Source organism: Sturnira hondurensis, unplaced genomic scaffold (genome assembly GCF_014824575.4).
Source record: "Sturnira hondurensis isolate 20B ecotype Veracruz unplaced genomic scaffold, ASM1482457v3 Scaffold0006413, whole genome shotgun sequence".
In the NCBI taxonomy this organism is placed as follows: domain Eukaryota; kingdom Metazoa; phylum Chordata; class Mammalia; order Chiroptera; family Phyllostomidae; genus Sturnira; species Sturnira hondurensis.
Window position 1 is genome coordinate 11,013,369 of NW_028079044.1, and position 16,574 is coordinate 11,029,942.

The window sequence follows — 16,574 nt, forward strand, 5'->3', positions numbered from 1 at the left end:
ATCAACATTCACCAGTGTATCCAAAGAGTGGGCTTCAAGAAGCATGCTATTCAGACACTCAAAGAGATCCAGAAATCTTCCATGAAGGAGAAGGGAACTCCAGATTTATATACACTGACACCAGGCTCCACAAAGGTGTCTGGGTCAAAGGAATTAAGAAATGTGCCACACTGGCCCTGGGTTAGTGGCTCAGTTGGTTGGAGCACTGTCCCATACACCAAAAGTTGTGGGTTTGATTCCCAGTCAGAGCACATAGTAGGTTGCAGATTCAATCCCCCACCAGGGAATACACAGGAATAAACATTAATTAATATTTCAGTGTTTCTCTCCCTCAACAATGTGTTCTCTCTCTCCTCCCCCCTCTAAAAATAAACATATTCTTGGGTAAGGATTTAAAATAAATAAATAAATAAAGTAAAAAGAAATGTCCCATACTGTATTCCCATTCAGTTGTCCAGAGAACATGAGGATTCACCAAAACTGTTAGCTGGTTACCTATGTACCTGTCGCCACTTTCAAAAATCTACATACAGCCAATGTGGACGAGAACCACTCATTATCAAAAAAAAGTTGTAAAACTGCAAAAAAATTTTTCCCAGTGTAGCACAATCTACTACATACCTGTAGGAACATCTTCACCTTCCTCATGGCCACAGAATGCCAAATTTCTTTTTGAGAAACACCAACTTTTTTAGCTATGAAGCTTGGGTGGGATCAGCTTCAGGAATGGGTCATAAACAGTTCAGGCCAACCAAAACCCATACTCTTTGAACTCTTTCAGGAATAAGGCCAATGACATAAGAAGTGCCACTTGCTATCGAAGTTTTGGAAAAAGAAGCTTCTTTGTTGTCGTACAGTATGTTTCTAAAGAGATTCTCTCTTTTCCTCTCTGTAGAGTAATTCAAAACACCGTGGTATAAAGATGGTACAACAGGCATTTCTGCTACCATGATAAGTCTCAAACTGATGTTAAAACCAAGGAAGCACAGCAGAGCAAGCTATACATAAATGAAGTCTTGACACTGTTATGAATCCATAAATTAAGAAAGAGTAGTCCACACCTGAAATGCTTAGTTATACGTTTAAAAAATCCTTTTGTTCTTGCTATTTGGCTGGTTTTTCTCACAGGTCCTTGTGACAGAGTCCTACCTGGTTCAAAAGTAATTCCCAATCATATTTTTTAACCCAAGGATGTTAATATCAAGAAATACCCAGAAATAATTTTTTTTAAAAACTGACAAGATGAGGTGTCAAAAAAAGAAATGAGCCCTGGCTGGTGTGGCTCAGTGGAGACTGAGTGCCAGCTTGAGAATCAAAGGGTAGCCAGTTCGATCCCCAGTCAGGGCACATGCCTAGCTTGGGGACCAGGTCCCCACTCGGAGGTACACGAAAGGCAACCACACGTTTGGATGTTTCTCTCCCTTTTTCTCCCTCCCTTCTCCTCTCTCTAAAAATAAATCAATCTTTAAAAAAAAGAAGAAATGAAGTTCCTTTTTATGGAGGGGGGCAGTAAGGTGGACATCACAAAAGCAAGAAACAACAGTATCTGATTCAAAGTAGTCAAGAAAACTGAGAAAACATGGAAAACCACCACATCCAGCCTACCCTTTTCCTCTCTACCATTACACACCTACATCTTAGTATTTTTCCACACAGTTGAACAAGTAAGTATTAACCCTACTATGTTGGATACTGTGAAAGTATATAACAGATAGTTATGATCAAAGAACTTATGGCCTTGTAAAATAAAGACATTAAACAAGTAAATAAAAATAAATGCACAATTCTAAACTGTGGTGCTATAAAAGTTAAGAACCAGAACTACTGTAGATTGGATTTTCAAAAAAGGCCTCTCTGAAAAAATAACATTTAAGTCAAGATTTGAAGGCATAGGAAGGTGATAAATTCCAAGTATACATAAAAGGCTCAGTGGTGGCAAAAAACATCAATTTAAAAAAAGGCAAAACAAGCAAAGAACATGGTTAGCAGTAGCTATATGTCACACAGAGCCTCACAAATCATAGTAAACTGTTCTCCCTACATTCCCAGCAACTATTCCAACCACTTAAAGGTCCAGTTCAATTTTCCATCTTCCTTGAAACTTTGACTAATCCAATTTACCCAGAATAAGTCTCTCCATAGTTCCTTTAACAGTTTTTCATGAATTTCCCAACTTCTATAAGCAAGTGTCTCTCTAAAAATAAGGACAGCATGGCCCTGACCAGTGTGACTCAGTTGGTTGCACATCATCCTGCAAGGTGCAAGGTCACCAGTTTGATTCCTGGTCTGGGCATGTGCAAGAGGCAGCCAATCAATGTTTCTCTCACCAGTATTTCTCTACCACTTTCTCTCTCCCTTCCCCTTTCTCTAAAAATAAATAAATAAAACCTTTAAAAATATATAATAAAATAAATGTTTAAAAGACAACACGGTCATAGCCAGGTGGCTCAATTGGTTGGAGCGTCATCCCACACACCAAAAGGTTGCAGGTTCGATTACTGGTCAGGGTATGTACAGAAGGTAAGCAATTGCTGTTTCTCTCTCTTGTCAATGTTTCTTTCCCTCTCTCCTTCCCTTTCCCCTCTCTCTAAAACCAATAAGCATGTTCTCCAGTGAAAATAAATAATTTTTTCAATTCATTCTAGCCTTGACCAGTGTGGCTCAGTGGGTTGGGCATCACGCCACAAACCAAAAGGTCACCAGTTCAACTCCTGGTCAGGACATATGCTTGGGGGAAGGGGCAACCTATCAATGTTTCTCTCCCTTTCATCCTCCCTTTCCCTCTCTCTAAAAAATAGATAAACAAAAATTTTTTAAAGAATTAATAAAAATAAAATCACTCTATTTCTCACTTTTTTTTGAGTTTCAGTGAAGAATTATGAAATTACATTATCTTCAGAAGTAGATTACCATCATGGTATTGTGTATAATTCAACACAGTATTATTTCAACTGCGCAAGCACTGCACTACTACCTCCTATAACCTGGGCACAATGCTTGTAATACTTAAGCATTGCATGCTGTATTGTCTTTGTGAGCATCTATATAATATTCCGAATGGTTTTAGGCAACACCCCAATTAATAAAACAGGTCAAAATGAGCTTTTCACTCTGAAACATGAAGAAAAGATTACAAGGTGGCCCTCATTCCCCTGAAATAGGGCCAATTCTATTTCAAGAAAAAATTTATAAACCAAGGCTCATTACTGAAAATATTTTTTTAAAAAGATTTTATTGGAGACTTCCGCCAAGATGGAGGCATAGGTGGAAACACTGTGCCTTCTCCCACAACCAAGTTTGAATACAACAAAGGTTTGGAGAAACAAAGACACAACCAAACGACAGAAAATTGAATTATACGGAAGTCTGACTACATCTAACCGTTCAACGGGATGGTAAGAGGGGCGGAGCCAGCAGCAAGCAGGGTCGGGCAGGACAGACCCCCCGACCTAGGCGCGCAGGCAGACGGGAACCAGTTGGGGTGCGGGGCAGACCGCGGGCGCATATTCGCGCACAGTGAGACAGACCACGCAGGCCCCAGGGGGCGAGGGCTGACGGCGGTGGCACACTCGCGTGCAGTGGGACGAAACGCGAGGGCCCGGTGATGGCAGCAACTGCGGCACCGGTGAGGGCCGTGGCGGCAGGCGGCGGACAGGATGCCATAGTCCCTCTTTGACCCCACCCCCACATACAGCGTCACAACTCAGCGACTTAGTTGCCCTTCGGCACCGGTGAGGGCCAGGGCGGCAGGCGGCAGACTGGACACCAGAGTCCCTCTTTGACCCCGCACCCACATACAGCGTCACAACCCAGCGACTGAGTTGCCCTGCTCTGGTGAACACTTTAGGGCTCTGATCCTGCTATGGAACAGGCACGAACAACCCGAAAGATGGCACAAGAAGAACTCAAAGTCCCAGAGCCAATAACTCTAACCGACCGAGAAATTGCCAGCCTCTCAGAAGCACAATTCAGGACACTATTTCTCAGGATGCTCAGAGAACTGGTTGATTATAGTCACAAATTAGAGGAACAAAATTACAAATTAGAGGAACGTGTGAGGGCTGCACTGATTGAAATGAAGGGAGATGCACAGGAAACCAATAGTGATGGAAAGGAAACGGGGACTCAAATCAATGGAATGGACCAGAAGGAAGAACAAAACATCCCACCAGAAAGGAATGAAGAAATGAGAATTCAAAAAAATGAGGAGAGGCTTAGGAACCTCCAGGACATCTTTAAACGTTCCAACATCCGAATTATAGGGGTACCAGAAGGGGGAAAGAAACAGCCACGAGTGGAAAACGTATTTGAACAAATAATAAAGGAGAACTTCCCCAGTCTGGCAAAGGAAATAGACTTCCAGGAAATCCAGGAAGCTCAGAGAGTGCCAAAGAAGTTGGACCCAAGAAGGAACACACCAAGGCACATCATAATTACATTAGCCAAGACCAAAATGAAGGAGAGAATCCTAGAAGCAGCAAGGGATAAGGGGACAGTCACCTACAAAGGAGTACCCATCAGACTGTCAGCGGATTTCTCAAAAGAGACCTTACAGGCAAGAAGGGGCTGGAAAGAAGTATTCCAAGTCATGAAATCCAAAGACCTACAGCCAAGATTGCTTTATCCAGCAAAACTTTCATTTAGAATGGAAGGACAGATAAAGTGCTTCTCAGATAAGGTCAAGTTCAAGGAGTTCATCATCACCAAGCCCTTATTATATGAAATGCTAAAGGGACTTATATAAGAAAAAGAAGATGAAAAAGATTAACAGTGAAAGGACAGCAAACACACAGTTATTAACAACCACACCTAAAACAAAAGCAAACCAAGAAGACAGCTAGATCAGGAGTGGAACCATAGAAATGAAGAACACATGGAGGGTTAGAAACAGGGGGGTGGGAGGGGGAGAAGAGGGGAGAAGGCACAGAAAATAGCATAGATGGTAGGCAGAAAATAGATAGGGGGGAGGACGAGAATAGTGGGAGAATATAGAATCCAAAGAACTTGAGACACGTGGTTATAAACTAACGGGGGGAAGAATGGTGGGGGAGGGAGGGTGTGGGTGGAGGGGATTGAAGGGGGGGAATAGAACAACTGTAATGGTATAATCAATAAAATATATTTAAAAAGAAAAAAAATAAAAATAAAAATAAAATAAAAAAGATTTTATTTATTTATCTTTAGAGGAGAAGGGAAGGAGAGAAGGAGAGAAGTATCAATGTATGGTTGCTTCTCGTGAGTCCCCTGCTGGGAACTATCCTGCAACCCAGGCATGTGCCCTGACCGGGAATCAAACCGCAATTGTCTGGTTCGCAGGCCAGTGCTCAATCCTCTGAGCCACACCAGCCAGGGATCATTACTGAAAATCTTGAAGAGGAAAGAATTAAGGACAAGATCGTGTGGCTTGCTATCAATCAAGTTTCCGCAGGTTAACAAAAAAATACATCTCATCTTTTTCACAAGGATAGCGTCAGATTCTGTCAGGTGTTCTCATTATTCCTCATCAATCTGGAAGTTAGATTTCCTCTTAATACATGTTTTATCCTGTATTAAGAGGAGTTTGGGAACTCCTCTTAGAAGAAAAATGGAAACAAAGTGTTATTAGAGTAAAACAACATTCTGCTAACTACATACCCTATTATACACTATTTTACTACCACTGTACTGTCCCTTACCAATTTTGTTACTTTGAACACAACTTAAAAAGCCCTACTGTCATAAACATATTCTTAAGTCTCAATTTATTCTGATCTAGTACTCTTACTACTTGCTCATATTCATCATTTGTTACTAAGTCTTTCTCAATAATCAAAATATGGTTCATGAATTTGGCAGCAAAGTTACCCAGAATTCAAAAACAAAAAACAAAACAAAACAAAAAACCCTTATTTTGTCTTAAGGTGGTTTAGAAGCAGAACACTGCTAAATCAGACCCACAAAACCTAGGAGTCAAAACAAACACTTTAAAACTATGAAGCCTACACACTAATGCTCTGATGTTAGAAGACAAATTTATTTTTCTTAAGTTTTATCCTATTGCCAGATTTCCTCCCAGATATGCTGAATGAGCAACTCAGCAATCTGATTTCAATATATTCAAGCTGATAATCAGACAATTACACAAAGACATGTAACAATCCAACTACCTGACAGTCAAGGACTGGTTAAGTTGCAGTGTGATCAATAATGGAATACTACATTTAAGGCATTAAAAATTATAATTTAAGTGCGTATAAGCATGGAAAGGTGCCTGTATCTTATTAATAAAAATGATATGTGGGCCCTGGCTGGTGTAGCTCAGTGGATTGAGAGCAAGACTGCAAACCACATGATCGCGGTTCAATTCCCAGTCAGGGCACATGCCTGGGTTGCAGGCCAGTTTCCAGCAGGGGACTCACGAGAGGCAACCATACATTAATACTTCTCTCCTTCTCTCCTTCCCTTCCCCTCTAAAGATAAATAAATAAAATCTTTAATAAAAAATGATATGCAGTAAACTGTATTTAGTTTATTGACATAAAATAGTGTGTCCGAGGAAAGAGAAAAGAATGATTTAAGAGATGTTCACCATAACAAACTATTTCTTTGGTAAGTAGAGCTTCAAATTCTACTAATTTTACTATTTCCTATACTATTTGATTTTGTTCTAAAAAAGCAGGTATCCTTCTTAAAAAATGAGAAAAAGCAAAGCTACTTTAGGAGATAAGTAATCAATGACAGGAGTCAAGTTTTCTCCTGCCACCAAATACTACAGATGACACTTTGAAAAACCTAAACCAGATTATAATGAAGCACTCACAGCTAAAGAGTATACCGAATCTCCAATAGAAAAGAATTAATCAAGGGTAATATTAGATTCAAAACTCTTGAATGCATTCTAACTCAAGTGGTTATGCACAGGAGAGACACTTCAAATGGAGCTTTAGCTTCAAGACAGTAAAGCCACCTTTTTATGAAACTTCAGTGTCAACTGTTTCCACAAATTTGACCAATTCCCTTCTGCAATCAGCCTGCCTCAAATCAGCTTATTCACTCTCACTCTAGTTCATGTACTCCAGTTACTTGGATCTTTGGTTGAAATATTCTGATAGGAAAAATCTGATTGGTTGACAGCAGCCCAATCACTCCCTGAGGCCAGGAATCTACCTGTATTCTAAGCAGCAATGGTTTGGGAATAATAGTCTTCCAAAGGCTACAACCAAGGTTAATTCTCTAATACAGGTTATGGCCAGGGCAGGAAGAGAAATCTGTCTTCTACCACACAATAAGGTAAATGAAAGAGCAGGACAGGTTAATACTACATCAATTCTAAATTACCTGAGTAATCTACACTTGGAGACTCTAGATTATTTAGAAATTTTTAATTTCTAAGCAATTTAAGAGAAAAATAACATTAACATGTGTTAATCACATTAAAATGCAAAAGCCCAATTATTTTCCTGGCATATAAAGTCCTATATAAGTAATTTAGCCAAACTTCATCCTAAAGACCCAAATCTCACTTCCTATGTAGAAAGAGGACTAATTTTTGCCTTTTTGCATTGTCTGTTAATTTAAAACACACTTGGTTAGGACGGATATTTATCATAAGCATATACCTACTGGTTTATGAATAAGGTAATAAAAAGCAGTATATATGATATAATCCACAACTACAGCATACTTCAGCCAGAAACTCTCATATCTAAATCACTAATGACTACAGGTCCAAGAGCACTGCTAGATAATCACATTCTACCACAACTTTTCATTAACTAAAATGTTTACTAAACATTCACTCTCCACAAGGCATTGTATTAGAACTGGGAAAAGAATAAAACGTGGCAGCTGAATTTAAGGAATTCACAAGAAAGATTCACATTAATTTTTTTAAAAAGATGGCCTATTACATGAGTATGCATTCTAAACTAAAGAGTGTAAGCAATTTTTAAGAGAGGTCTGAAAGATTTCAGAAGGCCTCAAAAGGAAAAAAAGTGAGATGAGTGTGGGCCAAACTGTGACAAGATATATCTATGCCAGGCTAAGAAGTTAAGAATATTCTCCAGTTAGCCCTGGCTGGCATAGCTCAGTGGACTGAGCTCGGGCCTGCGAACCAAAGAATTGAGGTTTGATTCCCAGTCAGGGCACATGCCTGGGTTACAGGCCAGTTCTCAGCAGGGGACACACAAAAGGCAACTATACATTGATATTTCTCCCCCTCTCTCCTTCCCCTCTAAAGATAAATAACTTTTTTAAAAAATCAAGTAAAATATTTTTTTAAAAAGAATATTCTCCAGGCAATAAAGAGCCATGATGGTTTAAGCAAGTATATGATAACCCCATATTGTGTTTTAAACAGGTAACAATGGAAAAGCTTCACAATATCAAACTTTTTTTAAAATCTGATAATTAAGCCCTGACTTGTGTAGCTCAGTTGGTTGGGCATCCTCCCACAAAGCGGAAGGTCACTGGTTTGATTCCTGGTCAGGGAACTTGCCTTGGTTGCGGGTTCAATCCCCTGTCGGGGCACGTATGAGAGACAACCAATTGATGTTTCTTTCCCTCACCTTCACCCTCCCTTCCTCTCCCTCTAAAAATAAATTAATTAACAAATATACCGATAATTAAAAATACCAAAATGAAAAAGCAAACAAAAAAAGCAGAAAAGAAACATACCTGGTGAATATGACCAAGGGTTGATATACTTAATTAGTGACCAGTCCTTATACGTTAATACAAAATATTAAAACCCAGTAAGGCAATGCATTAAATAAGAAATGCAGCCCTGGCTGGTGTGGCTCAGTGGATTGAGCGCAGGCTTGCGAACCAAAGAATTGCAGATCGATTCCCAGTCAGGGCACATGCCTGGGTTGCAGGCCAATTCCCAGCAGGGGACACATGAGAGGCAACCACACATTGATATTTCTTTCCCTCTCTCCTTCCCTCCCTCTCTAAAGATAAATAAATAAAAATCTTTAAAAAAATGCAGATAGCCAATACAAATATGTTTAAGCTTACTAGTAATTACTTATTACGTTTTGCCAAAATAATAGGTTTTTAAGGGTAACATTCTGCACAAGTTCGAAGAGTGCCCAACCTGCACAGACATTGCTGAAACAATGGAAATCAATATATCCTTTCTGAAAAGCAACTGGATAATATAAACAAAATTGTGCTTATATTCCAGGCACAGTAATCACTTCTAGAAATCTATCTTAAAAAATGTATTAAAAGATTTACATATGCCCTGGCTGGGCAGCTCAGTTGGTTGGAGCATCAGCCTGTACAACAAAAGGTTGAAGGTTCAATCTCCAGTCAGGGCAAATATGGGAGGCAACAGATCAACATCTCTCATTTTCTCTCTCACTCATTTCCTCCCTCCCTCCCTCCCTCCCTTTTTCTTTTTCTTTTTCTTTTTCTCTCCCTCTCCCTTTCTGTCTAAAACCAATGAACATATCTTCAGGTGAGGATTAAAATACATATGTTTACATACAGGATGATCATTGCAGCATTATTTTCTTAAGATTTTATTATTTATTTTTAGAGACAAGGAAAGGGAAGGAGAAAGAGAGGGTTTAGAAACATCAATGTGAGAGAGAAACATCAACTGATTGCCTCTCATAAGTGCCCAAGGAACCTATAACGCAGGCATGTGCCTGACTGGAAATCAACCAGTGACCTTTCACTTTGCAGGACAAACCCAACCAACTGGTCAGGGTTGCATTATTGTCAGGTCAGTACTATTCATACTATGGGAGAACTGGAAACAAATATACAATAATGGGAAAATATTAAATTGTATACAAAATGGAAATATTATACAGACAAAAATGTTTTCAAAAGTTAGTAAGGGGGATGATCAAACATAATGTCAGGTGAAACAAGCTAGATATTGTATTTAGTGCCTGTGTACTTATCTTAAAAAATCCTCGACATGTGTAGTTCTTTTTAAAGGGATCACTGCTGACAAACAATATGGAAATAGATTCCCATTCAGCTACATTCATCACCATAAATTTTTACTACAATTACCATAGAATTACACCTGAATTTGGTAAAATACATAAAAATATAATAATTTTTTATTTTGCCAAACAGTGTACTCATTCATAATAATGTCCTCCACTTAATTACATCATCTGGTTTATACAGCATACCATAACTGTTAAAGAGTGTACGCTGTTTAGTCTGACCTGGGATTAAATCTTGTTCAAATCCTAGCTCGAACAAATAGTCCTGTGACTGACTCTATGCAAGTTACATAAACTCTAAGCCTTGGTTCTCTTTATCTGAAAAGGGTAGTAAGAGTACCTACCCTCAAAGAACTGATAAAGTACTCAACACAAACTATTCAATAAAATATTCTGCTTTAAAAATAAAACACAGCCCTGGCTGCTGTGGCTCAGTGGATTGAGTGCGGGCCTGCGAACCAGACAACTGCGGTTCGATTCCCAGTCAGGGCACATGCCTGGGTTGCAGGCCAGTTCCCAGCACAGGACGCATGAGAGGCAACCATACATTGATATTTCTTTCCCTCTCTCCTTCCCTTCCCATCTAAAGATAAATAAAATATTTTTTAAAATAAAATAAAATGCAAACAGAATTATTCTACAATTACTGATAGAGTATCTTGAGTTCCAGCTTTGATATGGCTACTAACTAAGCCAGTGACAGATGATCCTTTGCAAACCACTTAAGACTTTCTGAGGGTCAATTTCTTCACCTTTAAAGCTGAGGTACCAATACTTGCTCTGACCTATCTCAAAGGACAGTTAGGAACAACAAATGAATTGTCTATTTTAAACAAATGATAAACTGTAATTCACTCAACACACACAAAGAATAAAATGCACAACATACAAATAAATTTAAAAGACTGATGTCCATTTAAAACCATTTTCATTCTGGTCTCATAACTTCAGACCTCCAACTTCTCATCAACATCCAGAAATACCTTGGACTTAGTGAACTGGTTCATAAAACAGCTATAACCCTGGCTGGTGTAGCTCAGTGGATTGGGCGCGGGCCTGCAAACCAGAGGATCGAGGTTCGATTCCCAGTCAGGGCACATGCCTGGGTTGCAGGCGGGTTCCCTGCAGGCCAACTCCCAGCAGGGGACGCACGAAAGGCAACCATACATTGATGTTTCTCTCCCTCTCTCCTTCCTCTCTAAAGATAAATAAATAAATAAAATCTTTAAAAAAAAAAAAAACAGCTATAAAAGCAGCAAACACAAAATCCACACAACAAGCACAGGAATATACACTTAAAACGACCTCCTAAACTAAATGCAATCCCACAAAGGAAGAACAAAATTCACTCAACACATTCCATGCTTTTAAAAATGTCTTCCTCATAAAAAACAAAGTACTGAAAGGAAAATGGGAACTCAAATGTTAGTATTGTTGATTTGTTTTTTCCTAACACTGAAGCCAAATGCTATTTTGAAATGTAATTTCAAGTTTTAGGATATGTCAAGACCACATTAAAAAGAGGGGTGAGGGAGTCTTAATAAGGGGTCCTTAGCCTGGATCCACAGACAGGCTGCAACATGCCCTTAACCTCCAGGCAAAATTACATCTGTATATATGTTCCATGGTTAGAGTTTTATAGCTTCAGATTCTCAGGAAGACTAGATGCATAACTGGTAACACTAATACTCTCATCAAAAACTGATGGCAAAAGAAAGCTATTTACACTCTTTTACCACCAATTTTTATTTTAACTACATTACATGCTACCATATTTTAAAGTAAACAATTCACCTGAAGTCCTTAACTTATCAAAAACTATGCATATCAGACATAAAGCTATACTATCCACATTATGTCTACCCTTTCATTTGAAACACTAAGTTTTTAGGTTACACATTTACTGGTGTGTCCAGGAAGACTTTAACTTTGAGCAGAGATTGTAAAGTTTAAAAGAAACAGGTTCTTTGAATTTTTTTTAAATAATTCTTTTTCAACACCAACTTCAAACATAACACCCAAAAATATAGAAAATCTCATTTATTTTCTTGGTTAAATCTTTTTGAGGAGTTTTATTGACAGATGAATCCTGAGCACATTATTTTGGTACTTTAACTCTGATTTTATCAAGGATGAATTGATGTTCATCTTTGTACAACCTATTGGGGTGAAGAGAATAAAGTCTTAATAGTTATTATGAACCAGATTACAAGAAAGACATACAAAGTTTTATCAAGTTCCTACTCAGTCACAGATAAATGAGATACAGCGACTATACAAACGAAAAATGAAAATAATTTCTAAACAACTACAGGGTGGGGGAGGAGCAACTTGTAATAGCTCAGTAGAACCTACAAATAAAATTGCTTAAGTAATTTAAACAAAAAAAGGAAGTATCATTGTGAGATTGCTTCTAGGAGTCAATTTTTAAAACTGAGCCTTAAAGGAACTATTAAGAAACTGTCTAAGTATTTTTAGAGATTAGCTCATACACAAATAAGAAATCCTTTTTATTTGTTCACTAAGAGAGGTTTCTTAGAGGGTCTGCATGGCCAGGTATTGTGAACCTGGTTCAACTAACTGTTCAATTTACTTAAAGGGTATGAAAACTACATTTTACTTAGTTCTCCATACTACTTCTAACTCTCCATAAATCCACTGCATTTTCAAGTGCTTCTAAACAGAGTCCTAGGGGATCCCCAACTAATGTTCAATAGAACCTCTCATTATGTCTTTTCAAAAGATTAATAAAAACGAACTTCAGTTTCTTTAAAAATTTTTAAATTTAAAATTTTCCTGGTTAAGTTTAAAATAATTTTAAAAGCACCAACAAAATTATTAAAAGTAGTTTTTCCTAATATATTACATAGCAAAGCTATTCGTTTTCCAATTTGAATAGCAAAGCAATAACCACATAACTTTATCTGTGCTAGAGAATAGTTTTCTTAAGAACTTCTGTTTATCAGTGAATCAAACCACCTGCACCTCAAAAATAAAGGTGTCTCAAAATAAAAACAATCTTAAAATTCTAGAAAAACTTAGAATGACACAAATATTGAAAACTACAGTTTGAAGAAAGACAAAACCCTGCTTCCACCTGTCAGGACGCAAATACTCAGCTGAAAGTAAACCGAATACCTTTCCACTTTTACTATTGTTTTCGGTCATTAAAGTGAAATTCAAACACATAAATAAAGTAAAATTCAAACACAAACAAGAAGACATTTTATAAACCAATTATTTTAAAGAATCATATTAGAAAGAGGTAGTTTGAAAGTCTTTCAAAATACCACACACACAACACAAATCCAAAACCCACATAAACTGCTGGTAAATGAGCATTTCCTTAAACCAAGTTTCTGTATATTAACCTTTTATTAATTCACCTAGTCCAACTAGGCCTTAAGGCCCAGAAGTAGTTAACAGGCAATATATCTAGTTCTTTAAACCAAAATACCGTCTTACAAGGGCTGGGATAAAGATTTTTAATCTGGCTAAAAAAAATCAATGTACACAATCTCTTTAATAATCAAGAGTATAAGGAATAAGGCCTTTTATTCCAGGAGATAGGCCATGACTATCCCGGGATGGTATCTGTGCTACGACACTCTCCTTAATATAACAGAATTCAGCATTAAAACAACGAATGGTACATTTAAGAAGCATCACTAATTGCTTTTTTAAAAGATATGAAGGTTCCAATAATCAACACCACAGTTCATTTTCAGGTATTTAAGGGCTAGCAGAAGGGTTTAATACACCCACACCCCCACACCCCCAAGGGAGGGGAAAGCCACCAGTATCCTCCCAGGGAGTTTAATGGAAAAAAAAATTAACAGGTAAAAGAGGCCTCAACACCACTCTAAAAATCAAAGAGGACGCCCGGAGGGCCGGAGGGCCGGAGGGTCTGGACTGCGGCGGAAAGCCTGGTTCACGGATCCCACCTCCCTTCACCTTCCCAGGAGCATAAGGAAGCGAAGGCTCATTAGTGCCCTCGTTAATTGACACCTGTAATAAGGAAACTTTCCGAGCGCTGAGACCACTCAGGCCTCGCCTGACCGCAGCTCCATCGCGGCCCACTCACGGGCGCCCAGGTAACCCGGCAAGGCTGGGCCTGAGGCGGCGCGACGGCCCCGCCACCGCTCACCTTCCCGGAGCGCTAGGCCCGCACGCCGCCGGGTTCTGCCGTCGCCTGCCGCAGGCCGCGGCAGCCTGGGGAGGCCGGGGAGCAGCGCGGGGACCCCAAACCGTGCACCCCGACAGGCCGCCACCGCAGCTACTTACTTTCATTTAACACCTCCACCAGGTCTGCGCAGTTCTCGCACATCGTTCGGCCGCCGCCCCCCCCCTCCCCCGCTTCGGATCGCACTGACTGATCCCGACCGGCGGGGGGAGGGGAGAGAGGCGGAGGAGGGGGCCGGCCGGCCGGCGGGGCGGGGAGGCAACGAGGGCTGGCGGCGGCGGGGACGGGGCGGGGAGCAGGAGAATGGGGGAGGGGGCCGGCGGTCCCCGGAGCGGGCGGGGGAGAGGAGGGGGGCGAGGGGAGGCGCGCAGGCCGGAGGGGCGCGGAGGCGCCGGCGGCGGGGAAGGGGGGGAAGGACGGGGGGAGGGGAGAGGGAGGGAGGGGGCGGGTGGGAAGAGAAGCAGCAGAGTCACTTCACCGACCAGACGCCGCGGCCACCGCCGAAGCCGCCGCCATTTTAATAGAGCGTTCGGGCTGCGCTCGGCTCTTTCCGTCTGGGCGAAGGAGCCGAAGAGAAGCGCCTCGCGCTCTCATTCCTCCGCCTCCCGCCCTCTCTTCGCCTCCCGCCCTCCCGCCGCACACACGCCGCACGCTCCACACCGCCGCGGCCCGCTCGCTGCCCTCCCTTTCCTCTTCCGTCCGGCCTCCCCGCCCTCGGTCCACCCCCTCTCCGTGCTCGCCCACCCCGCCCAGCCCGGATCTCAGTCAGCGGCCGGAAGGGAAACGCGAAGCCAGCGCGGTCGCGGGGGGAGTCCGGGTAAGTAGGGGAAGATGGCGGAGGCAGCCAGCGGGTCGCGATTGAGCGAAGTTGCCCACGGCGACCCACTCCGTGGGCTCCCAAAACCCAACGAGCGCTCGGTCACTTGCGCCACCCTATCTTCTGCCCCTGAGTTTCACTATGTTTCCTGCGGGTGCACGAATGGGTGCCGCTTTCTCACATGTCTCCCTCCCTCGCGCTCAGGGTTTGAGTGGTGCAGGGCGGTGTTAATGGAGATCCTGAACGGCATCGCAGCCTAGATTGGGGTACTTGGCCCTTTCCCTGCCGGGGTTTGTAAGGATGGAACGGCTCAGGATCGGCTTAACCTGCGTCCTTGTTACCCTCAGTCCTCTCGAACAGTAAGACACCTGGTGTGACTAGAAATGGCGGAGTGTTCACATTGGAATCTCTTTTACGCCAGAGGGCCCTTCACGAATTGCCCCATCTACGACTCTCCACTTGAAACAGCATATTACGCTTCTCAGCGAAGAGCAATTTTAAAAGGGCATTAAGATGGGAAACGGAGAAGGAAGAACAGGTGAAGGGAAGGTGGGCACTCTGTTGAAGTTTGCTGCTAACTTTGGAAAAATTTTCCTTACATCTGCACCTACACCTTCCTCATTGGTTTTTGTATTCAGTGTGGTTAAAGATGTGACTAAAAGTCCAAAAGGTGGATTGTGTAATATATTTAGAACTCTAACCAGAGCAGCTAGTAAGTAGTGATTCTTAAATAAATTTTGTCACAGTTTTGTCACACCATCACCTCGCCATGCAAGGACCACCATCCTGGAATTTGCCTTTCTGCCGCTTGAAGTTGATGCTATGAAGTTGTGGGCACGATTTGAGTGGCTTGATATGAGCAGGTGCTCCTTAGGAACTGTAGAGCTAGCTATTCTGACATCTTCCTTCCCTATCTTTTCTACAAAATTTGGGTTTCTGTGGCAGGCATCCTCCACCTAATGTCCTACCCATGCCTCGACCCTTCCAATAGGAACACTTGCAAACCCAGGTGGTTTATGTTTGTTTACTTTTCAGGTGGCAGAGAAGAGACCTTGGTCTCAGGAAGGAACTCCCCCCCCCCCAAAAAAAAACTGGAATTATCTTCTGGAGGGCAGATCCTTGTAGTACAGGCTTCCCCACTAGGTGAGTATTCTAGGAACCCATCTGTTTCATTGTTCCAGCTGGCCAGTGTGAGAGGCTGCATTCGGTTTCAGTGAAATTTTTTTTTTTTGAAGAATTTAAGTGCATTTGCCCACTTTGATGGATAATTTACACAAACAACATTGAGCAGTAAAATTTTGTTTCCTGATGGGGAAAAATGAGGCAGAAACGGTTACAAAGAAGCTGCTTTAAAGTAAAACAAGTTTATGAATGGTTTTCTCATTTAAATGAAGCAAAATGTATATTAACGAAGAACCTTGTTTCGGGCATTCCACCCAAACTGAAGAAAATGTGGTAAGAGTTAATCAAGCCATCTTGGAAGATCCCCATTGGATACTGATGAACTTGCAGATTTGACTGAGGTGTCATGGAATTCCTGTCAGCAAATTTTATGTGATAATTCAGCATGAAATGAATTTTAGCAGAACTTGTGCCTCACTTGCTCATGCCTGAACAAAGAGAC

The 16,574-nt window shown here is 41.2% G+C and overlaps 2 protein-coding genes across 3 annotated transcripts in view; one reads left to right on the top strand and one right to left on the bottom strand.

Annotated features, from left to right (window-relative positions):
• USP34 (ubiquitin specific peptidase 34) overlaps positions 1–14,418 on the bottom strand; it is a 241,337-nt gene extending 226,919 nt beyond the window's left edge. For both annotated transcript variants that reach the window (XM_037048000.1, XM_037048001.1), the window contains exon 1: positions 14,235–14,418. In XM_037048000.1, the coding sequence (XP_036903895.1) occupies positions 14,235–14,277 (43 nt within the window). In that variant the 5' untranslated portion in view covers positions 14,278–14,418. The remainder of the gene's footprint in view (positions 1–14,234) is intronic.
• Positions 14,419–14,436: 18 nt separating this feature from the next.
• Positions 14,437–15,979, top strand: LOC118988980 (serine/arginine-rich splicing factor RSZ22A-like). The gene is made up of 2 exons (XM_037049038.1): positions 14,437–14,950; positions 15,697–15,979. The coding sequence occupies exons 1-2, from the start codon at positions 14,437–14,439 to the stop codon at positions 15,774–15,776; spliced, it is 594 nt and encodes a 197-aa protein (XP_036904933.1). The 3' UTR covers positions 15,777–15,979.
• The last annotated feature ends 595 nt before the right edge of the window (positions 15,980–16,574 follow it).